At 43.3% G+C, this 23186-nt stretch overlaps 1 protein-coding gene across 1 annotated transcript in view; it reads left to right on the top strand.

Moving 5' to 3' along the window:
• The window catches only part of LOC138967378 (ankyrin repeat domain-containing protein 29-like), a 44564-nt gene that overhangs the window by 1557 nt on the left and 19821 nt on the right, over positions 1-23186 (top strand). Inside the window, exon 2 of the mRNA XM_070339913.1 lies at positions 1411-1521. Coding sequence (XP_070196014.1) covers positions 1411-1521 — 111 coding nt within the window. The remainder of the gene's footprint in view (positions 1-1410; positions 1522-23186) is intronic.

Raw genomic sequence — 23186 nt, 5'->3', positions numbered from 1 at the left:
TTCCGATCTCCCAGGTCAACTTAAGTGCAGACCTGCTAGTGCCTTATCCCCCTGCGTGTGTACACGCAAGCACAAGACCAAGTGCGCACAGAAAAGATCCTGTAAATTGTAATCCATGTCAGAGTTCGGCAGGTTATAGAAACACGAGCATGCTTCCCCGGCCCCCGGAATCGGCGTATGGCTGCCTGAATGGCGGGGTAAAAACGGTCATACACGTAAAAATGCACTCGTGCAAAAACATGCGTGAATGTGAGAGTTTCAGCCCATGAACGAAGAAGAGGAAGAAGAAGTCTGGCGTACCCATGAGATCTCCTTCATCAAACTTTTTGCGAAGCTTACAGTTACACCTTTTCCTAGAGCACAGGCACATGCCACTGGGAAGGAGGGAGAGGGTTGAGCTCTCCTCTTGCCTGCTTATACTTGTGCTTATGCTTGTGCCCACAAACACACCCTCGCTCCCACCTATTGCAGGCATGGGAATTGTCCGCCAAACGGCGGATTTCCGCCGATTTGTTTTTTTCCCGCCGAAAATGCAAAAGTGTCCGCCGAAAAAATAAAGGGGGGAGGCACACAAAAAAAGCACCGGTTACTTTGGCCTTTGCGCAAAAGCCCGCTCCTCCGAAAGCGGCGTATGGCTGCCTAAATGGCGAGGTAAAAACGGTCATACACGTAAAAGCCGTGGGAGTTTCAGCCCATGAACGAACAAACAAACAAAAGCCCGCAAAAACTTTCCGTACTTTGTTCACGCACTGCTACCGCCCGCCTCAGTTACTTGAACTTTTATGTTTGAAAGTAAACCAGATTACACAGATTGTGTTTCAAGTTACATTTTCCTGTTTGTCTCAACAGATCAATTTTTTAACATATTTAAACCATATAATACATGTATATATTTTTTTCTTCAAAAAAGCAAAAATTGGTACATTTTTGTACTAAAAACTCTGATTCTAGAAACAGAATTTAATGGCAAACTTGGAGCTCAGATGACACCAGACTGCACCATCTGGGTTCTTTGGAGAACATTTTTTCTGGGGGGGCATGCCCCCGGACCCCCCTAGTAAGGCTAGGCGCTTCGCGCCGTCGACTTAACGCTTCGCGTCTTCAGTTATAAATTTTCAGCCTTTTTTACAATTTTCAATTCCCATGCCTGCTATTGGCAATGGCATGTGCCTGTGTCAGACGTAACACTTGATTTTACAATGGAACCGCCCTTTTAAGACCTAAAAATCTGAGAAAATCAAGTTTTAACAAGGGGTGAGTCTTGAAATTGAAGTAAATTTACAGAGGTTATGAACAGAAAAAAAAGAGGGAAATCTTCAAAGGGGAGTTCCACGTCCTGTACAACTGAAATCCTGAATCGTCATGGAAACACGTTCTAATGCAGAGGTGAATGTCATTTGCACCTTTCAGAAGGACATGCCGTCTGACCAGCAGTTGCACCTGGCAGCACTGCAGGGCAACCTGGAAGAACTGAAGAAAGTGCTGGATACAGGCAAAGTTCATGTGGACTGCAAGGATAAGGTAAGTTCCTGCATAGTTAGCTCCTTGGATGTGAGACCTTTCTCATGAGAGGACACCTCGTACTGGAGGACATTTTCTGTTGTTTTGTGGTTTTGTTTGTTGTTGTTTTTTCACCATTATTTTATTATCCCATTACTGGGATATATATTCGGGTTGCATCCTCCGTGTGGAAAGCTAGCAGCAACAAGAGTCATGCTACCCAGATGTATGCGTATTGAGGTGTAATCTGCCAGCTGCACTTCTGCCAGGATGACTGAGGTCTTTTACGTGCCACTGTTGTGACATGAGGGTGGGACATGGATACCGTCTCTGAGTCTGCACATGGCCCTAGTTTGAATCTGTGACCTGCAGATCACAAGTCCAGTGCTGTACCAAATGAGCTGCTGGGCCCCCCTGTCGTCCCTTGATGTATGTACTTGTCTGAAGTTTACCTGCTATGAGAGGACACCTGAAATGTTGGGACACTTTTGGCATGCCCCAAGGGTGTCCTCTTATCAGTTGTATAGTGGTACCTCTGTTTTAAGACCTTAAAATATGAAAAATGTGGGTCTTAAGATGGATGTAAATTGTGTGACACCTTGAGGGTCCTTTATAGTCAAGGGAGTCCTATGATGGAGGGTCTTAACACAGAGGTACCACTGTTCTGACAGAGACAAAGGAACCTACTGACATATCGCACAAGGGTCCAACAGAACAGACTCTCCTTCTGTCATCATACGAAATATATATCATAAAAAATACCAGGCAGTTTGTGCAACGGCTTTTGCAATATTTTTTATTGAACTATTGACCATGTTTACCATTGCTTAGATGAACAAATTGACAACATTTGAATGACCTGTGCCAGCTGTTAAGGCAATAGCTTTAATGTCATTTGCTAAATGAGAAAAAGCAACTGCTTCGAAGTGTGCATGCGAATGTTTATTAAATAGATAGTAATTAAATCATAAGGGTGCAAACAAGTTGAGCAATCCAGGCACTTGTTTGTTTTTTCTTCTCATGCCAAATGTTTAGGATGGAGGAGAGAGGGGGGGGGGAGGGCAAGAGAGAGAGTGTCTTTTGTGTGTAGAGGTAGCCACAGAGTGGCACATACACACTTGGGCAGGCTTTGTCCTCAAAATCCTTCTCATTGAATTTGCAAAGTACTTTCCCCTCAGGGCATCCTACTCAAGGGTAAAATAATTGCTACTCACTAAGCTATGATCACTGGAGCAGAAAAAACTGTTGTTCTAATACCTGCTTATTTGCAATGCATGGGGAGACACGATGTACAAGGTGGCGAGACTTGTCTCCTGTCTCCACCGTCAGGGGTCAGACTGTCTGCCTGTGTGTGTCTCCTCTTACTGTTTAGGGACTTGATGGAAATACCATGAATTCCTTGTCCAACAGTGGAACAATGATCAAAAGAAAGAGAAAGAAGTGTTTTTGTGGGCTGACTTATGAAAGTGATTTTGACATTACTGATTAGGCTTAAAGGCTCAGTACGCCTCCTGTAAACCATCACAGATACTGTCAGGCTTTTACACACAGTACAAACACCCTTTCATTTACACACTCACCGCTTTTGAACATCCTAGGTGCCCTACGTAAAGAGCGAGCAATTTTCAAAGAATTAATTTTGCTTCTGATAAAAAAAATCGGACGGTGCGTTTTGGCGCTAGACCTAACTTTTAAATTCTAAATAATAAATTGACAGCTTGTTACACAAACATTCTTAAATCATAAAAGAATTATTTTTTCATCAAGACAAGATCAGTACAATTCGAAGTTGTGAAAGTTTGAAAAAAGAAAAGCCCGGAAGCAGGGTCACGCAAGGTCGTGGTTCTCATAGCAGACGACGGTAATGCCTATCGCCAGTTCCTCTGAACAGTCAAAAGCCATCACTAGAGTTCGTGTGAATCACAGCTGTTTGGTGCGTTTAGATTCAGAGGTACATAATAATGTGCTATTGCAGATAAGCTCACAGCGAGTTGCATTGGAAATCACAAACTAATGACTACATTGTGAAAAAAAGGAAACTGGATCACACGGGTTCACGATGGCTCAGGGGTAAGATAAACCACGCAAAAATAAATTCTTTGAAAATTGCTCGCTCTTTACGGAGAGCACCTAAGATGTTCTCAAGCGGTGAGTGTTTAAATGAAAGGGTGTTTGTACTGTGTGTAAAAGCCTGACAGTATCTGTGATGGTTTACGGGAGGCTTACTGTGCCTTTAAGTGTGTGCTTCAAACAAGAGACAAAATGGAACCCGGTGGACAATATGTTGAATGGAAAGTTTATCTATTCACAAAAGAGCAATGATTGTTTGATTGCACAAACATGCAGTAGACGTACATGTGTGTGCATGCTTCTGTATATATATATATATATATATATATATATATCAATATATATCTGTCCATTTTCGAGTGTGGTAATTATCACTAACAAAATTTTTTTACTGAAAGTCTTTGGGAAGCATTATTATAAAAATGATTAGACCTATTTGTGAACCAAAACATGAAGAGGAAAAAAACACCACATCTGTATTATAGGGAAGAAAAACGTTCACATGTCATCAACAGGTACTTATGGAGGCTTAATTGTTGTTGTTCTCCTCCTTCTACCTGTCCTTTTCCAAATGCAGCAAGGGACTCGACCACTTGTGTGAACGATGTCCTGTTCATTTATAAATTGTATTACCAGCAGGAGCTAATCAAGACTTAGGAATGTATGCATGGATGACATCATGCCCGTCTATCATGAGTTATCAATATCAACAACAGGTCCAGCATGTTCTTATGTGTCTGTCACCAAGAGTGTTTATATATATATACTAGTGGCCAAGAGTGTTGATATTTTTTTATGACTGGAAATCTATCTTTGTCTACTTAAGCTAAAAGCAACAAAGTAAGATCCAAAGAATAACTAATTTGTCTACTTTGATTTTGTGGATGTGATATTAACAGTAAGCTTTCTTTATCTTTAATCAATTGAGAAGGAATGGGTGAGCAGGGCCGGACTAAGCTAAGAGGAGGGGGGGGGGGGGGGGTTGCCAGTGGTGGTCCAGGGGGATGTTCCCCCTGGCGGGGTCAAGGGGCTTGAGCCCCTTGTGAGGGTCAGGGGGCTTTGCCCCCTGAAGCTGATGGGTAGGTCATATTCTGAGATAGGAAAATGGTCGCTCCTTGCATGAAACGGCATAAAATAAACAATAATAAAAAAATGTTTTAAATAAGTGAGGTACATGTTTAGGCTGGGGGGGGGGTTGTTGCGCAACCCCCATAACCCCCCCCCCCCCCCCCCCCTGTAGTCGGCCCTGGTGAGCCAAATATGTGAACTGCTTGAACAGTTGTTTATGAATGCTGGATTGATTGGATTATGTTTACTCTAGCCATAGGAGACATTTACAGTCACAAACGACAATGTGAGGTTTTCTTTTTCTTGATCATCTTATTTGTGTCAGTGATAGTTTTCAGGGAATGTTTAACATCTATTGCATATTTTATTATGAAACAAGAAACAAAATAATGTTCAGTAAGACACACAAAGGCACTACAAGAAGATGAAAACTGTGCTGAATTAATGAGTTCTTATTCTTTCACGCACTTAGTCTTTACTATACTGAACTGAGGAAAAACTATTTCTGAAGGAAAGAGCTACACAGTGTGTACGTTTTAAAGCAAATTTTAGTAATGGTATGCAACCTCACGCGTACATGGTTTAGGTATGCAGGTAACGATAGTGTTTCTTGCGTATGTTTACGTCACTTGGCAAGCTCAGTATGAATACTACACACAAGTCCTACCTCTGTCTCAGTGTTATGTAATGTTACAGGGTTTTAAGCCTAACAAATAAGAGTACACAAACCTACATCATTATCCAAGGAAAAAGACATGCCTTTATGTTTGGGCCTGTTTGCTCTTTGCATTCCCCAGACATGTTCCTGTCGTATTTTATTATTAACATGTGTAGATTACTCTCTCTCTCTCTCTCTCTCTCTCTCTCTCTCTCTCTCTCTCTCTCTGTCTCTCTCTCTCTCTCTGTCTCTCTCTCTCTCTCTCTCTCTCTCTGTCTCTCTGTCTCTCTCTCTTCCACTCTGTCTCTCACTGTCCCTGTCTCCTCTCTCACTCTCTGTCTCTCTCTACCTCTCTCTGTTTCTTGCTCTATTTTATTTGTTTCTGTCTCTCTCTGTCTCTCTCCCTCTCTCTCTCTCTCTCTCCCTCACTCTCTCGCTCTCTCTCTCTCTCTCTCTCTCCTCTCTCTCTCTCTCTCTCTCTCTCTCTCTCTCTCTCTCTCTCTCTCTCTCTCTCTCTCTCTCTCTCTCTCTCATTCTCTTGACCGGTCACAGTCACCACCCCCGGCAACTTGTGCAGGCGCTGTCAATTTGCTGTTTGTCCGACAAGTGCACATCAAGACAAAAGGGGCTTAGTAGAAGTGACGATGCAGAAGGCATAACAAACGCATTGCAAGGGTTGTGGCCGACCCGGGGGGGGGGGGGGGTGGTGTTTGAGGGGGGGGGGGGAGGGGGTGTTATATCCTAAGCCTTTCCTGTTAATTTCTTTTTTTTTTAGGGGGGGGGGGGGGGGGGTTGGGGGGTGTGATTGGTTGCAGATTCAATCAATCAATATGAGGCTTATATCAAGCGTATTCCGTGGGTACAGTTCTAAGCGCAGGGATTTTTTTAATATTTTTATTTTATGCAATTTATATCGCGCACATATTGAAAGCGCAGGGATTTATTTATGCCGTGTGAGATGGAAATGTTTTTTACACAATACATCACGCATTCACATCGGCCAGCAGATCGCAGCCATTTCGGCGCATATCCTACTTTTCACGGCCTATTATTCCAAGTCACACGGGTATTTTGGTGGACATTTTTATCTATGCCTATACAATTTTGCCAGGAAAGACCCTTTTGTCAATCGTGGGATCTTTAACGTGCACACCCCAATGTAGCGTACACGATTGTCATTGGAGACCCCTTAAAATCCTCTGGAAGGGGTAAAATTTAAAGACAATGAACGAGTTAAAGGGCTCAGTGGGGAAACTCTGAAAACCAATAAGCATAGTTTAGAGCTACAGTTGAAGCGAACCCCTCTAAACCACCCACACACACCACACACTTAAGGTAAAAGCTAGCCAGAACTATTCTAAGTATCTAACAGCTGCACTATCTACCTGCACGCCAGTGGTGCCCTCACCCCTGAAAATTCCATCTTCCGCCGCCACTGCATTGCATAGTGATGGTTACAGTGTATACCACGATTGGGCCGAAGTGTAATCTATGCTTGTGTTATTGATTAGTGTCTTTGTTACAAACACGACTTTGATTTGTAGAAGCTGTTCAAGGCACGTTCACCGCCAACATTGTTTTTCCCCAGCTCGTTTTGAGAGTGTCATATTTTGGCTTTGTGTGTGTGTTGTTGTAGTTTGTGTGTGTGTGGTGTTGTTGTTGTTGTTGGGGGGGGGGGGTGGTAGATGTGACAAATCACACGCTCATGACTGCGACGCGACTGAATGGAAAGGTTTAGTCGTGTCATCGGTCATCGTCGCACTGAAACTTGACCGATGGTTTTGGCTACAGAGATGTCAGTCATGTCACCCATTTGCTGAGTCTGACCCGTGCTGGTGTGACGATGACATCTTGGCCCCGTGGTCATATTAGGCCAAAAAAAAAAAAAGGTCTGTTTACGGTAGCATAGGCCCCAAAAATAGGGTCGGTAGGTCGGGATTTTTATTTTTTTTTTTTTTTTTCCAAAAAACCATATTTTTACGTTATTTTGCCAAAAAAACAAAAGATTTTTTTTTATTTTTTTTTTTTCCCCAAATGCCAAAAAAAAAAGTCTAGGGTCGCGCGAAAAAAATAGGGTCGGTCGGGTTACCGTAAACAGACCTATTTTTTTTTTTGGCCTTACGATTCTCGGCCTCGTTGGTCTTGTATAAACTCGACACTGAACAAAAAAAAACACCCTTCGAGAGTACTGATGAGCGACCTTGGGTACCTTACATTCATGGGGCCAAATTTGTCCAACCAATGTTTTTTATTTAACTTAGAAATTTGATTCATCCTATGTTTCCCTTCTCATTCAAGGGACGTAACCACTCGGTACACGTTTTGGAACAAATCGATTTTTGGGGTGAAATCTATTAAATTTCACCACTAATTTTCTTCACATGCAAGAAACTGACATGCTTTTCGTCCTGAAATAATTTCACTTCTTTAATTTTACCAGGAAACAACATTTCAGTCTTGAGTATATATATATCGAAGGGGTAATATGACCACGGGGCCAAGATGACATCGTTACACCGGCCAAGAGTAGACAAGACTGACCCATTGAATTTGAAAGTTGCTCATTGACTTTTTGATACATCGCGCAAAGGGCGTATGTTGTTGGGGTTCTTGTCACAATACAAAACGGGAATTTCTCTGTTAGAAAAAAATAAACCCACATTTTTAGTACCAAACGATATTTCGTTTAATATGTATACATGTAGTTGCAGAACAGGGTACAAGTATGTCAGATTTACATGGGGGGGGGGGGGGGGGTCTACCCATGAATGTAAGGTACCCAAGGTCGCTCATCAGTGCTATCGAAGGGTGTTTTTTTGTTCAGTGTGGAGTTTATACAAGACCAAACGAGGCCTTAGTTTCAACGAGGTCGTTCTCCTCATTCAACGTCAATGTTGTCACGGTGAAAGCGATGTGATTTTTACGGTGCAGGTGCATAGGTGTACAGTGCGGGCGTGTTGTCGGCGGATGTTGGAAACTTCGCAATCACGAAAAACGCACGACTGGTGAGATCTTGTGCAGACCCCTGTGTCCATTAGTAAACACAACATTCCAGCTTTGCATTGTGTCATTAATTACCTCCTGCCCCCCCCCCCCCCCCCCCCACCCCCCTCCCTCCCATGCTCAGGCCTTTCTACCTGTCATTCTGGGCCGGGTTTCGATCTGTAAGAGCAGTTTTGCTGACTTGCCAGACAGAACGGCATTTCAAGCCAGCGGAGCGATTCTTTGAGACAATGTTCACCTGTGATGTTTGAAACAGACAAACAAAGGAATAGACAATTGCCGCTTCACACTCTGAGCTTGTTGCTTTCATAACTAAGTGATGCTGTGGAATTTAGACGAACTCCAAAATAAGTTTGTCGGGTTAGTTGGTATGGGTCTTGAGAGAGTGAACTTTCTTGCTTTTGTTGAGGCAAACTTTCCACACGTGCTCCTTGTCTACGTGTTTCCGTAGACACATCACTCGCTAGTGACTAGCCATCTTGAACACACGGCCAGTATGACTGGCCTTGACACGGAACGATTCAAGGGGGGCAATCTCAGTCATCTGAAAGAGGGAAATCCAAACACAATCCGCCTTGTTCGATTTTATGGGCTTGGACGATAGAGAAAAATAAGAAAAGCAAAAGCTGGAGTCCAGTCTGGACGAAACTGCTATCAAGAACGCAGAATTGATTTTTTCTGAGTTTTTTTTTAGCCGTAAGCGCCATGTTTATCGGAGCAGGAAACTCTTCCAGAGTGAGGCCCCTTTGTTGGTTTCACTGCGGCCGCCAGCAGTTATGAGAAATTCGAAATGAGAAATGGCGCTTACGGCTAAAAAAAACAAACTCAGAAAAAATCAATTCTGCGTTCTTGATAGCAGTTTCGTCCAGACTGGACTCCAGTTTTTGCTTTTCTTATTTTTCTCTATCGTCCAAGCCCATAAAATCGAACAAGGCGGATTGCGTTTGGATTTCCCTCTTTCAGATGACTGAGATTGCCCCCCTTGAATCGTTCCGTGTCAAGGCCAGTTATACTGGCCGTGTGTTCAAGATGGTGACTAGCTGGCCTACAACGCCACGTGAGGAAGTTTGTCTTGACAAAAGCAAGAGTGTTCACTCTTTCACAACCCATACAAACCCGACAGAGTTATTTCCTAACATCGTCTATTAAAGGCACAGTAAGCCTCCCGTAAACCATCACAGATACTGTCAGGCTTTTACACACAGTACAAACACTCTTTCATTTAAACACTCACCGCTAGGTGCCCTCCGTAAAGAGCGAGCAATTTTCAAAGAATTTATTTTTCCGTGGTTTATCTTACCCCTGAGCCATCGCGAACCCGTGTGATCCAGTTTCCTTTTTGAGTCACTTGAGAAAAAGTGACTCTATGTAATCGGTCAGTGTTAGTCTGTCCGGCCGGCCGTCCGGCCGGCCGTCCGTAGACACCACCTTAACGTTGGACTTTTCTCGGAAACTATCAAAGCGATCGGGCTCATATTTTGTTTAGTCGTGACCTCCAATGACCTCTACACTTTAACGATGGTTTCGTTGACCTTTGACCTTTTTCAAGGTCACAGGTCAGCGTCAAAGGAAAAATTAGACATTTTATATCTTTGACAAAGTTCATCTGATGTGATTGAAACTTTGTAGGATTATTCTTTACATCAAAGTATTTACATCTGTAGCCTTTTACGAACGTTATCAGAAAAACAAGGGAGATAACTAGCCTTTTCTGTTCGGCAACACACAACTTAACGTTGGGCTTTTCTCGGAAACTATAAAAGTGACCGGGCTCAAATTTTATGTGAACGTGACTCATTGTGTTGTGAATAGCAATTTCTTCCTGTCCATCTGATGCCTCATATAATATTCAGAACTGCGAAAGTGACTCGATCGAGCGTTTGCTCTTCTTGTTTCACAATGTAGTCGTCAGTTTGTGATTTCAATGCGACTCGCTGTAAGCTTATTTGCAATAGCTCGTTATTGTGTACCTCTGAATCTAAACGCAATTCACACGAACTAGAGCGGTGGCAGTTGACTGTTCAGAGGAACGGGCGCTGGGCACAACCGTCGCCGTCTGCTACGAGAAAGACGGTTTGCGTGACACGTTTCCGGGCTTTTCTTTTTTCAAACTTTCAAAACTTCGAATTGTACTGATCTTGTCTTAATGAAAAAATAATTCTTTTATGACTTAAGAATGTTTGTGTAACAAGCTGTCAATTTATTATCTAGATTTTAAAAGTTAGTTCAGACGGAAGCCTGACAGTATCTGTGATGGTTTACGGGAGGCTTACTGTACGGCAAAGAACAAGCAGTACGTGAGGGGGATTGGGATGGAATCGCGAAGAGCATGGCAAGCTATTGAGATTCGTACGATCATTTCGAGTAGAGATTAAGAAGCCATTCATTCTGTTCCTGCTGAGCGAGCAATGCAGGTGCAAGCCAGGTAAAGTTGGCTGATAGCAGTACTAGTGTACCTGTGTAGAGCTGACCGAAGTAGCGGCATCTAGATTTGAAGGATCCTGAGAATCTGAAAGATGTAGCTAATTTTATGTCATGACGAACGAAATGGGGTAAAATAGCTCTCTCTCTCTCTCTCTCTCTCTCTCTCTCTCTCTCTCTCTCTCTCTCTCTCTCTCTCTCTCTCTCTCTCTCTCTCTCTCTCTCTCTCCTACACACACGCATACACACACACACATACAACACGCACCGTTCACACAAGAGCACACACTCTCATACGAACGCATACACACACACACGGGACATGTCACGAGCAGTTTATTTCAGTCACATTAATTGTAAAAAGTTTCTACTGCATGATCGTTTTCTGCCTAGTCTTCGCACAGTGCAGACAAAATCAGTCTCAACAGAGACTGTCTAGTACACACTCTGACCTCAATAACCGTTGAGTAGGGCACGCATCAAAACGTACTGTCGGGGCCGCCTGCGAGATGACGTCATGACAGGAAAGTAGCTACATCTTTCGGCCCCCCTCAAAGGTTAGCGGCCATGTGGCGACGGTAAACCACAACAAGACCTCTGACATTCCGCTGACGTCGAAACACCTGACCCATATACCCATGGTCCAAGGGCTTTTGATGTAAGCCTACATTGTCCGAAAATATAAACATGAATTAACTTAAAGCTTTATTCCGAAGAATACAAAGCCATCCCGTTCCTTTTTATATTTAGTCAAGTTTTGACTAAATATTTTAACATCGAGGGGGAATCGAAACGAGGGTCGTGGTGTATGTGCGTGCGTGTGTGTGTGTGTGCGTGCGTGTGTGTGTGTGTGTGTGTGTAGAGCGATTCAGACTAAACTACTGGACCGATCTTTATGAAATTTGACATGAGAGTTCCTGGGTATGAAATCCCCATACGTTTTTTTCATTTTTTTGATAAATGTCTTTGATGACGTCATATCCGGCTTTTCGTGAAAGTTGAGGCGGCACTGTCACGCCCTCATTTTTCAACCAAATTGGTTGAAATTTTGGTCAAGTAATCTTCGACGAAGCCCGGGGTTCGGTATTGCATTTCAGCGTGGTGGCTTAAAAATTAATTAATGACTTTGGTCATTAAAAATCTGAAAATTGTAAAAAAAAATAAAAATTTATAAAACGATCCAAATTTACGTTTATCTTATTCTCCATCATTTGCTGATTCCAAAAATATATAAATATGTTATATTCGGATTAAAAACAAGCTCTGAAAATTAAATATATAAAAATTATTATCAATTTGTTTTTTTCGAAATCAATTTAAAAACACTTTCATCTTATTCCTTGTCGGTTCCTGATTCCAAAAATATATAGATATGATATGTTTGGATTAAAAACACGCTCAGAAAGTTAAAACGAAGAGAGGTACAGAAAAGCGTGCTATCCTTCTCAGCGCAACGAATACCCCGCTCTTCTTGTCAATTCCACGGGCACTGCCTTTGCCACGGGCGGTGGAGTGACGATGCTACGAGTATACGGTCTTGCTGCGTTCAGTTTCATTCTGTGAGTTCGACAGCTACTTGACTAAATATTGTATTTTCGCCTTACGCGACTTGTTATATTTAGTCAAGTTTTGACTAAATATTTTAACGTAGAGGGGGGAATCGAGACGAGGGTCGTGGTGTATGTGTGTGTGTGTGTGTGTGTGTGTGTGTCTGTCTGTCTGTCTGTCTGTCTGTCTGTCTGTCTGTCTGTCTGTCTGTGTGTAGAACGATTCAGACTAAACTACTGGACCGATCTTTATGAAATTTGACATGAGAGTTCCTGGGTATGAAATCCCCATACGTTTTTTTCATTTTTTCAATAAATGTCTTTGATGACGTCATATCCGGCTTTTCGTGAAAGTTGAGGCGGCACTGTCACGCTCTTATTTTTCAACCAAATTGGTTGAAATTTTGGTCAAGTAATCTTCGACGAAGGCCGGGGTTTGGTATTGCATTTCAGCTTGGTGGCTTAAAAACTAATGAGTGAGTTTGGTCATTAAAAATCTGAAAATTGTAAAAAAAAAAAATTTTTATAAAACGATCCAAATTTACGTTCATCTTATTCTCCATCATTTTCTGATTCCAAAAACACATAAATATGTTATATTTGGATTAAAAACAAGCTCTGAAAATTAAAAATATAAAAATTATGATCAAAATTAAATTTTCGAAATCAATTTAAAAACACTTTCATCTTATTCCTTGTCGGTTCCTGATTCCAAAAACATATAGATATGATATGTTTGGATTAAAAACACGCTCAGAAAGTTAAAACGAAGAGAGGTACAGAAAAGCGTACTATCCTTCTCACCGCAACTACTACCCCGCTCTTCTTGTCAATTTCATTGCCTTTGCCATGAGCGGTGGACTGACGATGCTACGAGTATACGGTCTTGCTGCGTTGCATTGCGTTCAGTTTCATTCTGTGAGTTCGACAGCTAGTTTTTACGTGTATGACCGCGTTTTTACCCTGCCATTCAGACATTTTATACATTTATGAACCATCAAGTTGTTAAAACCCATGACGAAACTATCGCTCATCCAGAACAAATCTTCAGCGGGTTTAGAAGGCCATGTGCGTTTTCTAAATCTTACGCACAGTCTGACAGAGAAGGAACGCAGAGAAACAAGCATTTGACACAGCACAAAAATATACTTTTAGTTCATCGAAGAATCATGCCATGTCTAACTAGTCTCTCTGTTGGGGGCCGCAGGGCCATGACGCTCGATCGGAAATTGTATGGACGGGTGCTAAAACCACAGAGATATAGACCTTATCTCTATGACTGAAACGGAAATTACTTACTCCCCCCTCCCCACCCGATAGGTGACTCCCTCCATTCTTACCCCCCCTCCCCACCCGGTAGATGACTCTCCATTCTTATCCCCTCCCCACCCGATAGATGACTCCCTCCGTTCTTATCCCCCCCCACCCCCTCTATATATTTACCTATGCACATGCTGCTCTTTGCAGTGTAGTGTTTTCCCAGTGAGCTTGCAGCGATAGGCCTTTCAGACCTCTACTAACTTAATTGCGTTATAAGTTCTGGTAATATCACGCTGTGAAGGTCGAGGTCAGCCCGTTATAAAGAGCTAAATAATTAAGTGTGTCTTTGAACACTGCAGTCAGTTTATTTACTCCTTATTAACTGTTCAGTAATCCTGAATGAACTGGCCACATTCAGTCGAGTGGTCCAATGCTTTGGGCAAAACATATGTCGTAATTTACCGTTTTACATGTGTTTGGAAACACATCCAATGGAACACGCAACGATAGGCCTACCCAACAGCGAATGGTCTGTAAATCGGGAAAATATTAAATATGGTGATGGATGATCCCCGTGCGTGTGTTACCAGTTGTCTCAAGGCCCCAGTGCCCTTTTCTCAATACAGACTCCATCTCTTCCTAGCTTGTACCCTGGGACCGTCTGGTACAAACAGGTGCTACCAATGATCTTATATCCGCTCTTCAGCCTTTCCCACCTATGGCGTTAAGTGTTTGGTTGGGTAATATCAGAATATATCTACCGTACAGCTATATAGATGTATTCGTCTCATGTATCGTTTTCCCTGCCGCCGATACTAACCACGGCAGCTGCCGACTGGTCCAGTTTCGTTGGTAGGACTTGGCCTAATTATGCCTCCTGCTTCTATGAAAAACAGGGGGATGGGGAATAAGTCTGTATGTTCGGTGGTGTTGGTGGTGGTTGTTGTTGTTGTTGTTGTTGTTGTTGTTGTTGTTGTTGTTGTTGTTGTTGTTGTTGTTGTTGTTGTTGTTGTTTTCTCCAGCAGTTGTGCTTTTGTTTGTTTGTTTGTTTGTTTGCTTAACGCCCAGCCGACCACGAAGGGCCATATCAGGGCGGTGCTGCTTTGACATATAACACGGGGGATAACCGGTCAAATGCCGAACAGAAGCCGAATGCCGCTCATGACACGTGTGAAGGCAAGTTTTGTCTGTTTTCTAGGTATTGTTTGATTTATGTCGGGATTTAAGGTAAGCTACTGATTCAGCGATGACTAAATTTGTTTCTCGATGCATAAAAAGTCAGGGAGCGATTGATATTTGCCCGTAAATATCCTTCAAAGCTGAAAATGTCCGCGATCGAGCACCGGAAATGGCTGTTCGATGGGTTTTGCAAGTAGAAATGTGCTTTATTTCACCAAATCAGCTCGTATTTGGTGTGGGTACGGGATTCTAGAGGACGAAGGAGTCATAAGAGGTGCAAAGAAGTGCTATTTGGGAGTAGAATAAATCTTCCGAGACAGTAGACAAGAGAAGGTCATATTTGAGAGAGGAGCGCGTAGGCCGATTGTCTTTCCGACAAGCGAATGATACAGCAGATTAATCATTCGTTTTGACCAGAAACCTAGTCTCTAGTTTTTATGAATGAGTTTTTTAATTAAAACAATCACGAGAACTCTCTCGCTTAGCCTAATGGCTGTTCGATGGGTTTCGCAAGTAGAAATGTGCTTTATTTCCCCCGTGATATAACGTGCGCCACACACAAGACAGAAGTCGCAGCACAGGCTTCATGTCTCACCCAGTCACATTATTCTGACACCGGACCAACCAGTCCTAGCACTAACCCCATAATGCCAGACGCCAGGCGGAGCAGCCACTAGATTGCCAATTTTCCCCGAGTACGCTAGTACTTGGGTCCAGCAGACTTTAATTGTGTGTCTGTGGGTGTATCTGTGTGTGTGTCTGTCTCGACTTAACAGCTTATTGCTGGGAAACTACTGGGCGCAGTTCGTTCAAAAGTTGATACACTAACTTGATAATAGGTCCGATTGATCGTATTAAAACTTCATAATGTTACCTGGGACCTAAATGCCCCAAAAAACACAAAAGTTCTTGACGGTTGGACGAATTCAATCGGAGCGACAGCCAGCCATTGAGCTGATAGAACAGCCGAACGCGTGCGTCATGAAAAGCATGCGTATCGCATGCGAGACGAGCCAGCCAGCGGGTGGGGATTAATTTGGTCTCGGCAAAGAAACTACAGTGCAGGTTTGGTCTCGGTGAGACTGAAAGAGAGACAGAGAGCACGAGAGAGAGCGACAGGGACACTGTGTCAGTGATTCAAGGTGGTGGCTTGGTGGCCAAAGGGATCCGGGTTCGATTCCCGGCATGGGCGGTCTATTTTTTGAGTCACTTGAGAAAAAGTGACTCTATGTAATCGGTCAGTGTTAGTCTGTCCGGCCGGCCGGCCGTAGACACCACCTTAACGTTGGACTTTTCTCGGAAACTATCAAAGCGATCGGGCTCATATTTTGTTTAGTCGTGACCTCCAATGACCTCTACACTTTAACGATGGTTTCGTTGACCTTTGACCTTTTTCAAGGTCACAGGTCAGCGTCAAAGAAAAAATTAGACATTTTATATCTTTGACAAAGTTCATCGGATGTGATTGAAACTTTGTAGGATTATTCTTTACATCAAAGTATTTACATCTGTAGCCTTTTACGAACGTTATCAGAAAAACAAGGGAGATAACTAGCCTTTTCTGTTCGGCAACACACAACTTAACGTTGGGCTTTTCTCGGAAACTATAAAAGTGACCGGGCTCAAATTTTATGTGAACGTGACTCATTGTGTTGTGAATAGCAATTTCTTCCTGTCCATCTGATGCCTCATATAATATTCAGAACTGCGAAAGTGACTCGATCGAGCGTTTGGATGTATATTGCCGTGTCGCTTGACATTGGGGCACAGCAAAGACAACAAGTCGCGTAAGGCGAAATTACAACATTTAGTCAAGCTGTCGAACTAACAGAATGAAACTGAACTCACTGCATTTTTACAGCAAGAGCGTATACTCGTAGCATCGTCAGTCCACCGCTCGTTGCACAGGCAGTGAAATTGACAAGAAGAGCGGGGTAGTAGTTGCGCTGAGAAGAATAGCACGCTTTTCTTAATCTCTATTCTTTTTAACTTTCTGAGCGTGTTTTTAATCCAAACATATCACATCTATATGTTTTTGGAATCAGGAACCCACAAGGAATAAGATGAAATTGTTTTTAAATCGATTTCGGAAATTTTATTTTGATAATAATTTTTATATTTTTAATTTTCAGAGCTTGTTTTTAATCCGAATATAACATATTTATATGTTTTTGGAATAAAAAAAATGATGAAGAATAAGATAAACGTAAATTTGGATCGTTTTAAAAATTTTTTTTTTTTTACAATTTTCAGATTTTTAATGACCAAAGTCATTAATTAATTTTTAAGCCACCAAGCTGAAATGCAATACCGAAGTCCGGCCTTCGTCGAAGATTGCTGGGCCAAAATTTCAATCAATTTGATTGAAAAATGAGGGTGTGACAGTGCCGCCTCAACTTTGACAAAAAGCCGGATATGACGTCATCAAAGGTATTTATCGAAAAAAAGAAAAAAACCTCCGGGGATATCATTCCCAGGAACTCTCATGTCAAATTTCATAAAGATCAGTCCAGTAGTTTGGTCTGAATCGCTCTACACACACACACAGACACACACACACACACACACATACACCACAACCCTCGTCTCGATTCCCCCCTCTACGTTAAAACATTTAGTCAAAACTTAACTAAATGTAAAAAGTCGCGCAAGGCGAAAATACAACATTTAGTCAAGTTGTCGAACTCACAGAATGAAACTGAACGCACTGCATTTTTTCACCAAGACCGTATACTCGTAGCACCGTCAGTCCACCGCTCGTGGCAATGGCAGTGAAATTAACAAGCCAGGATAGCGCGGTAGTGGTTGCGCTGAGCAGGATTGCACGCTTTTCTGTATCTCTATTCTTGTTACGTTTCTGAGCTTGGCATTTTCCTGACTTTCAAGTGCCTCTTCCAACAAGAATAACAAGAAATGCGGAGTTGCTGCTCGTTGGGGAAAAAACCGCTTGCACGTGCAAACGCGAAATTCAAATGATTTCAACACTTTTAATTGCCCACTCGTGTCAAGATTTGCCGGGTTGAGATGAAAAGCATAGCCCTAAATTGCGTTTAGCTGAGGTGGTGGAGCATAACATACACTCTTCAAAAAAAGTTAAGGATCGGTTGAAAAAACGGATCTAATTATAAAAAATTAAACATCGACATAATAATTAAAAGATTAATGTGTTTGAATTAACAAATGAACAATGAGTCTTGACCTAGAATTTTGTTTGGCAGGCAGAGTTATTTCCCTTTGTGGGACTTCTCAAAAGCTTCTGCATTTTGGAAGAAAAATGGTGTTTTTTTTATAGCCCCATGAAATTTGTGGAACGCATGCCAGGGCAAAAGGTTGTGATGCACGTGCTACAACAGGGTCCTGGCTATGAACATCGCTCACCAGCTTGTGTTTAAAGGTTGACACGCTGACACAATTATGCACAGTAGCAACACGCCCCCACGAAGAAAACTGAGCGATTTGGATAGAGCATAGACCTATATCAATAGAGGAAGGGCAATAGGATGGCTACAAGACGGTGTTGCTGTCAGGCAAGTGGCCCAGAGGCTTGCAGTGGCTCCCTCTGTCATCATGAGACTAAAACGGAGATTCCACGCAACTGGAAGAGTGCAGGAGCGACAATGTTCTGGTCGGCCCAGAGTCACCACACAAAGAGAGGATCGCTTCATTCAGAGGCAGGCCATGCAACAAAGAATGGCTACGGCAAACAACATTAGGCAACGCCTACAAGCTACCACCAACACTGTTGTTAGTGGTCAGACGATCCGAAACCGCTTACACAACTTTGGCTTGCGTGCAAGGCGTCCAGTCCGAGGAACAACCCTGACTGCTAATCACCGAGCAGCTCGCCGAGCCTGGTGCACTCAACATGTGAGGTGGCAACGTCAGCAGTGGGCTCAGGTGTTGTTTACAGATGAATCCCGCTTTTGCTTGGAACCTGCTGATGGTCGCATCCGAGTGTGGAGGCGTCGCGGAGAGCGCTTCGCAGGAGGCGCTGTTCTGGAACGACAGCGTTTTGGCGGAGGCTCTGTGATGGTCTGGGGAGGGATCAGCACACGTCTAAGGACACCTCTGTACCATGTAGTGGGCAACTTGACCGGTGTCCGCTACAAGAATGAGATCCTGCAACCCCTGGTCGTTCCAGCCCTCCAAGCGATCGGCCCTCGTGCGATTCTTCAGGATGACAACGCACCTCCCCATCGCTCTGCAGCTGTAAACTCCTTCATCCAGCAGGCCAGGGTCAACAGGATGCTGTGGCCAACCAACAGCCCGGACCTGAACCCCATAGAGCACATGTGGGACGAGCTTTGTCGTTGGGTACAGCAACATCACCCTCCTCCTGCCAATCTGGGCCAACTGCTGCTATGGCTCCAGCAGGAGTGGAATGGAGTTCCCAGATCATTCTTATGCAACCTGATCCACTCCATGCGCCAACGATGTGTTGAATGCCTGGCACACAACGGAGGGCACACGCGTTATTGACACTGATTCACATTGTTGTGAATTCCATTTTCGAGGGTTGTCACGTTTGACACACTCTAGCTGCCGCGTTCGATCTTTGCTTTGTTTGTCATTACTCCGTGGTTGTTGAATTATATAATTTTAAAAAATGAAAGAATTCGGTCTTGTCTGTTTTGTGTGGTGTGCTTGTAAAAAAAGTGATCCTTAACTTGTGTTGAAGAGTGTACAAGAGACTCAGAGTGGGTTACAAACAGGCGAGCGATGGGGCAGGCTCCGAACAAACACTGATATAGCTCGTACATGCCGTACACATTAATATGGTAATAACAAAAATATCGTCAGGGTATCGAGTCTTCCGTAGCCAGGCTTCCGTAGCCATGCACACAACAACAATACACTGTTTTCCCGATCCATACCCCCCCCCCCCCAACACCCACCTTCCGATCGCCAGGCTTTTCGTGTGTGTGTGTTAGTGCGTGCGTGGGTTTTTGTTTTGTTGTTGTTTTTTTGCTACGACTGTGTGTTTCCCACTATCAAGCTATACACCAAATTCGGCCCATAAACACCAGTAGGGATCTAAGTGCGGAGAGAAGGATAGACAGACAGACAGACAGACAAACAGACAGACAGACAGACAGACAAACAAACAAACAGAGTAAAACGTATTTATCCCCCCGTGTTGGGGGTGGGAGATAACAAACGATAGCCTTCTGTTTAGTCTCTGTCTGCCTTGCTGTGTGCCAGACTTCTGCACAATCTGTTTTGTCGACTTGACACCCTCCCTGTAATGTTAGCCCTATATATCACCCTGTCTCTGTCAAATATTTACATCTGCACACATTCACACACACACACTTACACACACACATATGCGTGCACACACACACGCTTACATGCACACATACACACACACACAACGCACCCCCCCCCCCCCACACACACACACACACGCAGATGCGCAGAAACACGAATCATTCTTGGAATGGCTCAGGTGAATCTCTCAGTGAACAGAAAATGACAGATGACTTTGTTATTGTGTCATGTCGTAACTGAATGGTTCCGTCTTCACATGCGCTCGCGCATGTGTGAGCGTGTGTGTGTAATGAATTGTGTGTGTGTGTGTGTGTCTCTCTCTCTCTCTCTCTCTCTCTCTCTCTCTCTCTCTCTCTCTCTCTCTCTCTCTCTCTCTCTGTCCGAGTTCTCTCTCTTCAGTTTGAGGGAGAGGGTGAGACGGAATGATTGTTATCTCTCTAACCATGACAGTGGGGTTTTTTGCAGTTTTGATAAACTGTGCCCAAGTCAGGTCAAATCATTGGTGCCAGATGTTTTTATCGTTACCGGATTTTCTTTTTCATCGGCAAAGTGGAATGCGAAGATGAAACTGTCGGCACGGATAGATGTCTGGTACCCCTCTGTGAGTGCCTGGGCACCGGTTGCCAAGAGCAACAAGGAACTTAGTCGATAAATATCGACAGGGGGCCGACAAATGGTTTAAATGGGAAATGTGTGTATATGGGTGTGGGTTTGAAACAAACAAACAAACCAACCCATGTGAACCCCGGGCCGCAGGCCTTCGATGTAGTGATTGAAAAAAAAAGGATGTTCTCAAATGGTTCAATTCTCATTTGGTCTGATTCTCAAATGGTACCGGTATACTCCCCCCCCCCCCCCTGGCCGCAGGCCTAGGAGTAAAATTTTTATAGACACTGACCTTCTTCCCAGGGGTCATTGACCCAGTTTTAGCTATGAGAGGTGGTTCGCACAGAGGCTGTAGAGTATACTGGGGCGGTCTCTTTGATGTCTTGAGAGGAAACTTGGCCAGGGTAGTACATGCACCAGAACTGGTGGACACCAAGGACAAACATGAAATCGAAGCAGTTTGCTTTCAGAGAGAACGGTCGTCAGCAACTCAAACTTCTCTGTTTTCTTTTTTTTTTTAAATCTGACTTTCTTTGTGGCCCCCTGACTCCGCCCCCTCCCTCTGTAAGGACCCTCCTCCACAAGGACCGATTTTTGTCAACATTTTAAAGGTCGCTAGAGAGGGGTTCCACTGTATGACCTAACCGCTACTGGCAGACGGCCTCAATCTTCACGCGCAAAGACGAGATTAATAGGTGCTCGGTTTTGGTATTTTGAATTACATTACATTAAACCTTTGTTGGGTTTCATGGTCATGGCAACAGCCATAATAATATTACATGATGTATAATATCATATTTCAGCATATGTGAATTACATGTCATCATACTAAACTGTCATACATTTTTATTCCTACATTATTCTGATTGATCACAACCAAACCTACTATCATTGGACACATCCAAATGCAAGCGCCTGTTCTTGACAATTTCTCTCTGATCTAAATATAAAATCAGTGCAATTTCCTGGGTCGGGCTTTGCCACAGACACTCACGGTTTGGCCTGTAGGTAAAATGTACAATGTATTTTCTGATTTGTGCACAAAAGCTTTTTTTCTTTTTTCTTTTTTTTAACATAACAATGTTTAATGTCACTGTATGTTTAAAAGACCATGGTCATATTTGTAAAAAAAATGTTAAATTAGAAAATAAATAACATTTTGGTTCATGATTTTTCCTACACCTGTGCTAAAAATAAGAAATAAAAATGTCGGGTATATAAGTCACTCAAATACAGCTAGGTATGAATGGCTCGGTTTGAGTTTGTTGCAGTTGACCCTGCACAATGCGACATATCATGTTTTTGTTGAACAATTTTGACGTCACCCCTCCCATAGGGTGACGTATTTCACAACTTCCTGTGTTACACAAACTCTGTGATGACCAATTTTGACGTCACCCCTCCCATAGGGTGACGGATTTCACAACTTTCTACAGATGAACAATTTTGACGTCACCCCTCCCATAGGGTGACGGATGTCACAACTTCCTGTGTACACAAACTGATGACGTATTTCACAACAAAATGGCGCTGCCCATGGTCAACCTCGAAACTATCCGTATAGAATGGGGGCGTCCTCGCCCCCATAACAAAGAATTATTTCACCTGAGAAACCGCAGGAAAACACAAACAGGGGGATAACTTCTCGCGCGGCGAACAAAGGGAAACTGCTTCAGTGTCTGGGTTGCTTGCTTGACAGTGCGAAGGCCAAATGCACGTGCCACTCTCGCTTACACAGAAAACACAAACAAAAAAGACATGATGACGAGCTGAAGGTGTAGTAGCTGTTGATAGAGACACACGGGAGGAGAGGAAGAAGGGGGGGGGGGGGGGTGAAAGGATCGTTTTAGTACAGGGAAAACAATACGGAATATCAGTGCACGACGAGATGCATGCGTGCTACAATAGATAAATAGACTGACAAGGGGTAGGGCATGGATCGTACTTGCCGGGAAAAAAGTGTTTTGTTGTGTATGTGTGTGTGTGTGTGTGATTGCATGTTATGTGTGTGTGTGTGTGAGTGTTTTTTTCATGTTTAGTTTTGAGGAGGTTTTGTTTGCTTGCTTCCTGGTGTTGAATTACAGCGACTTGTCTAGATCAAAGGGTTAGGTGATATACAGTTATAGAAGGTGCTGTTTTTGCTTTTACATGTACTCGTCTAAATCAGAAGACATGGTGCGCTGGTTGTTGGATACAAGGCGTCTTTGCAATGTTAGTGATGTGCTTAATCGGGCGTTGTTGTTATTTTGTGCACGGTTTGAACCAGTTTGAAGGTTACCTCCCAAGTACAGGTGCCAGTGAATTCGTATTTTGGTGCTGTGAATCTGTTGCGGCGGGTTTCCTCACTTTCGATACAATCAAAGCCAATTACAGAAGAAGTCTTGGCACGTTGGTAATCTGGCAGTTGCCAGGTCTGTCCGATAACTTATCAGGGTTTTCTGAATTCCCGCTCAACTTTTGCTTTCTTTTTTCCGTTGTAACGCAGTGATTCTGTAGTGATTTCTTCATGGTCGATACAATCAATGCATTGAATCTGCAGAGATTGCTTCACTGGCGATACAACTGATCAACGCATTGAATCTGCAGAGATTGCTTCACTGGCA

Source organism: Littorina saxatilis, linkage group LG5, assembly GCF_037325665.1.
Source record: "Littorina saxatilis isolate snail1 linkage group LG5, US_GU_Lsax_2.0, whole genome shotgun sequence".
Lineage (NCBI taxonomy): Eukaryota > Metazoa > Mollusca > Gastropoda > Littorinimorpha > Littorinidae > Littorina > Littorina saxatilis.
Note: the sequence above shows the minus strand (reverse complement) of the source record. Positions and strands in the feature narration are given on the sequence as shown.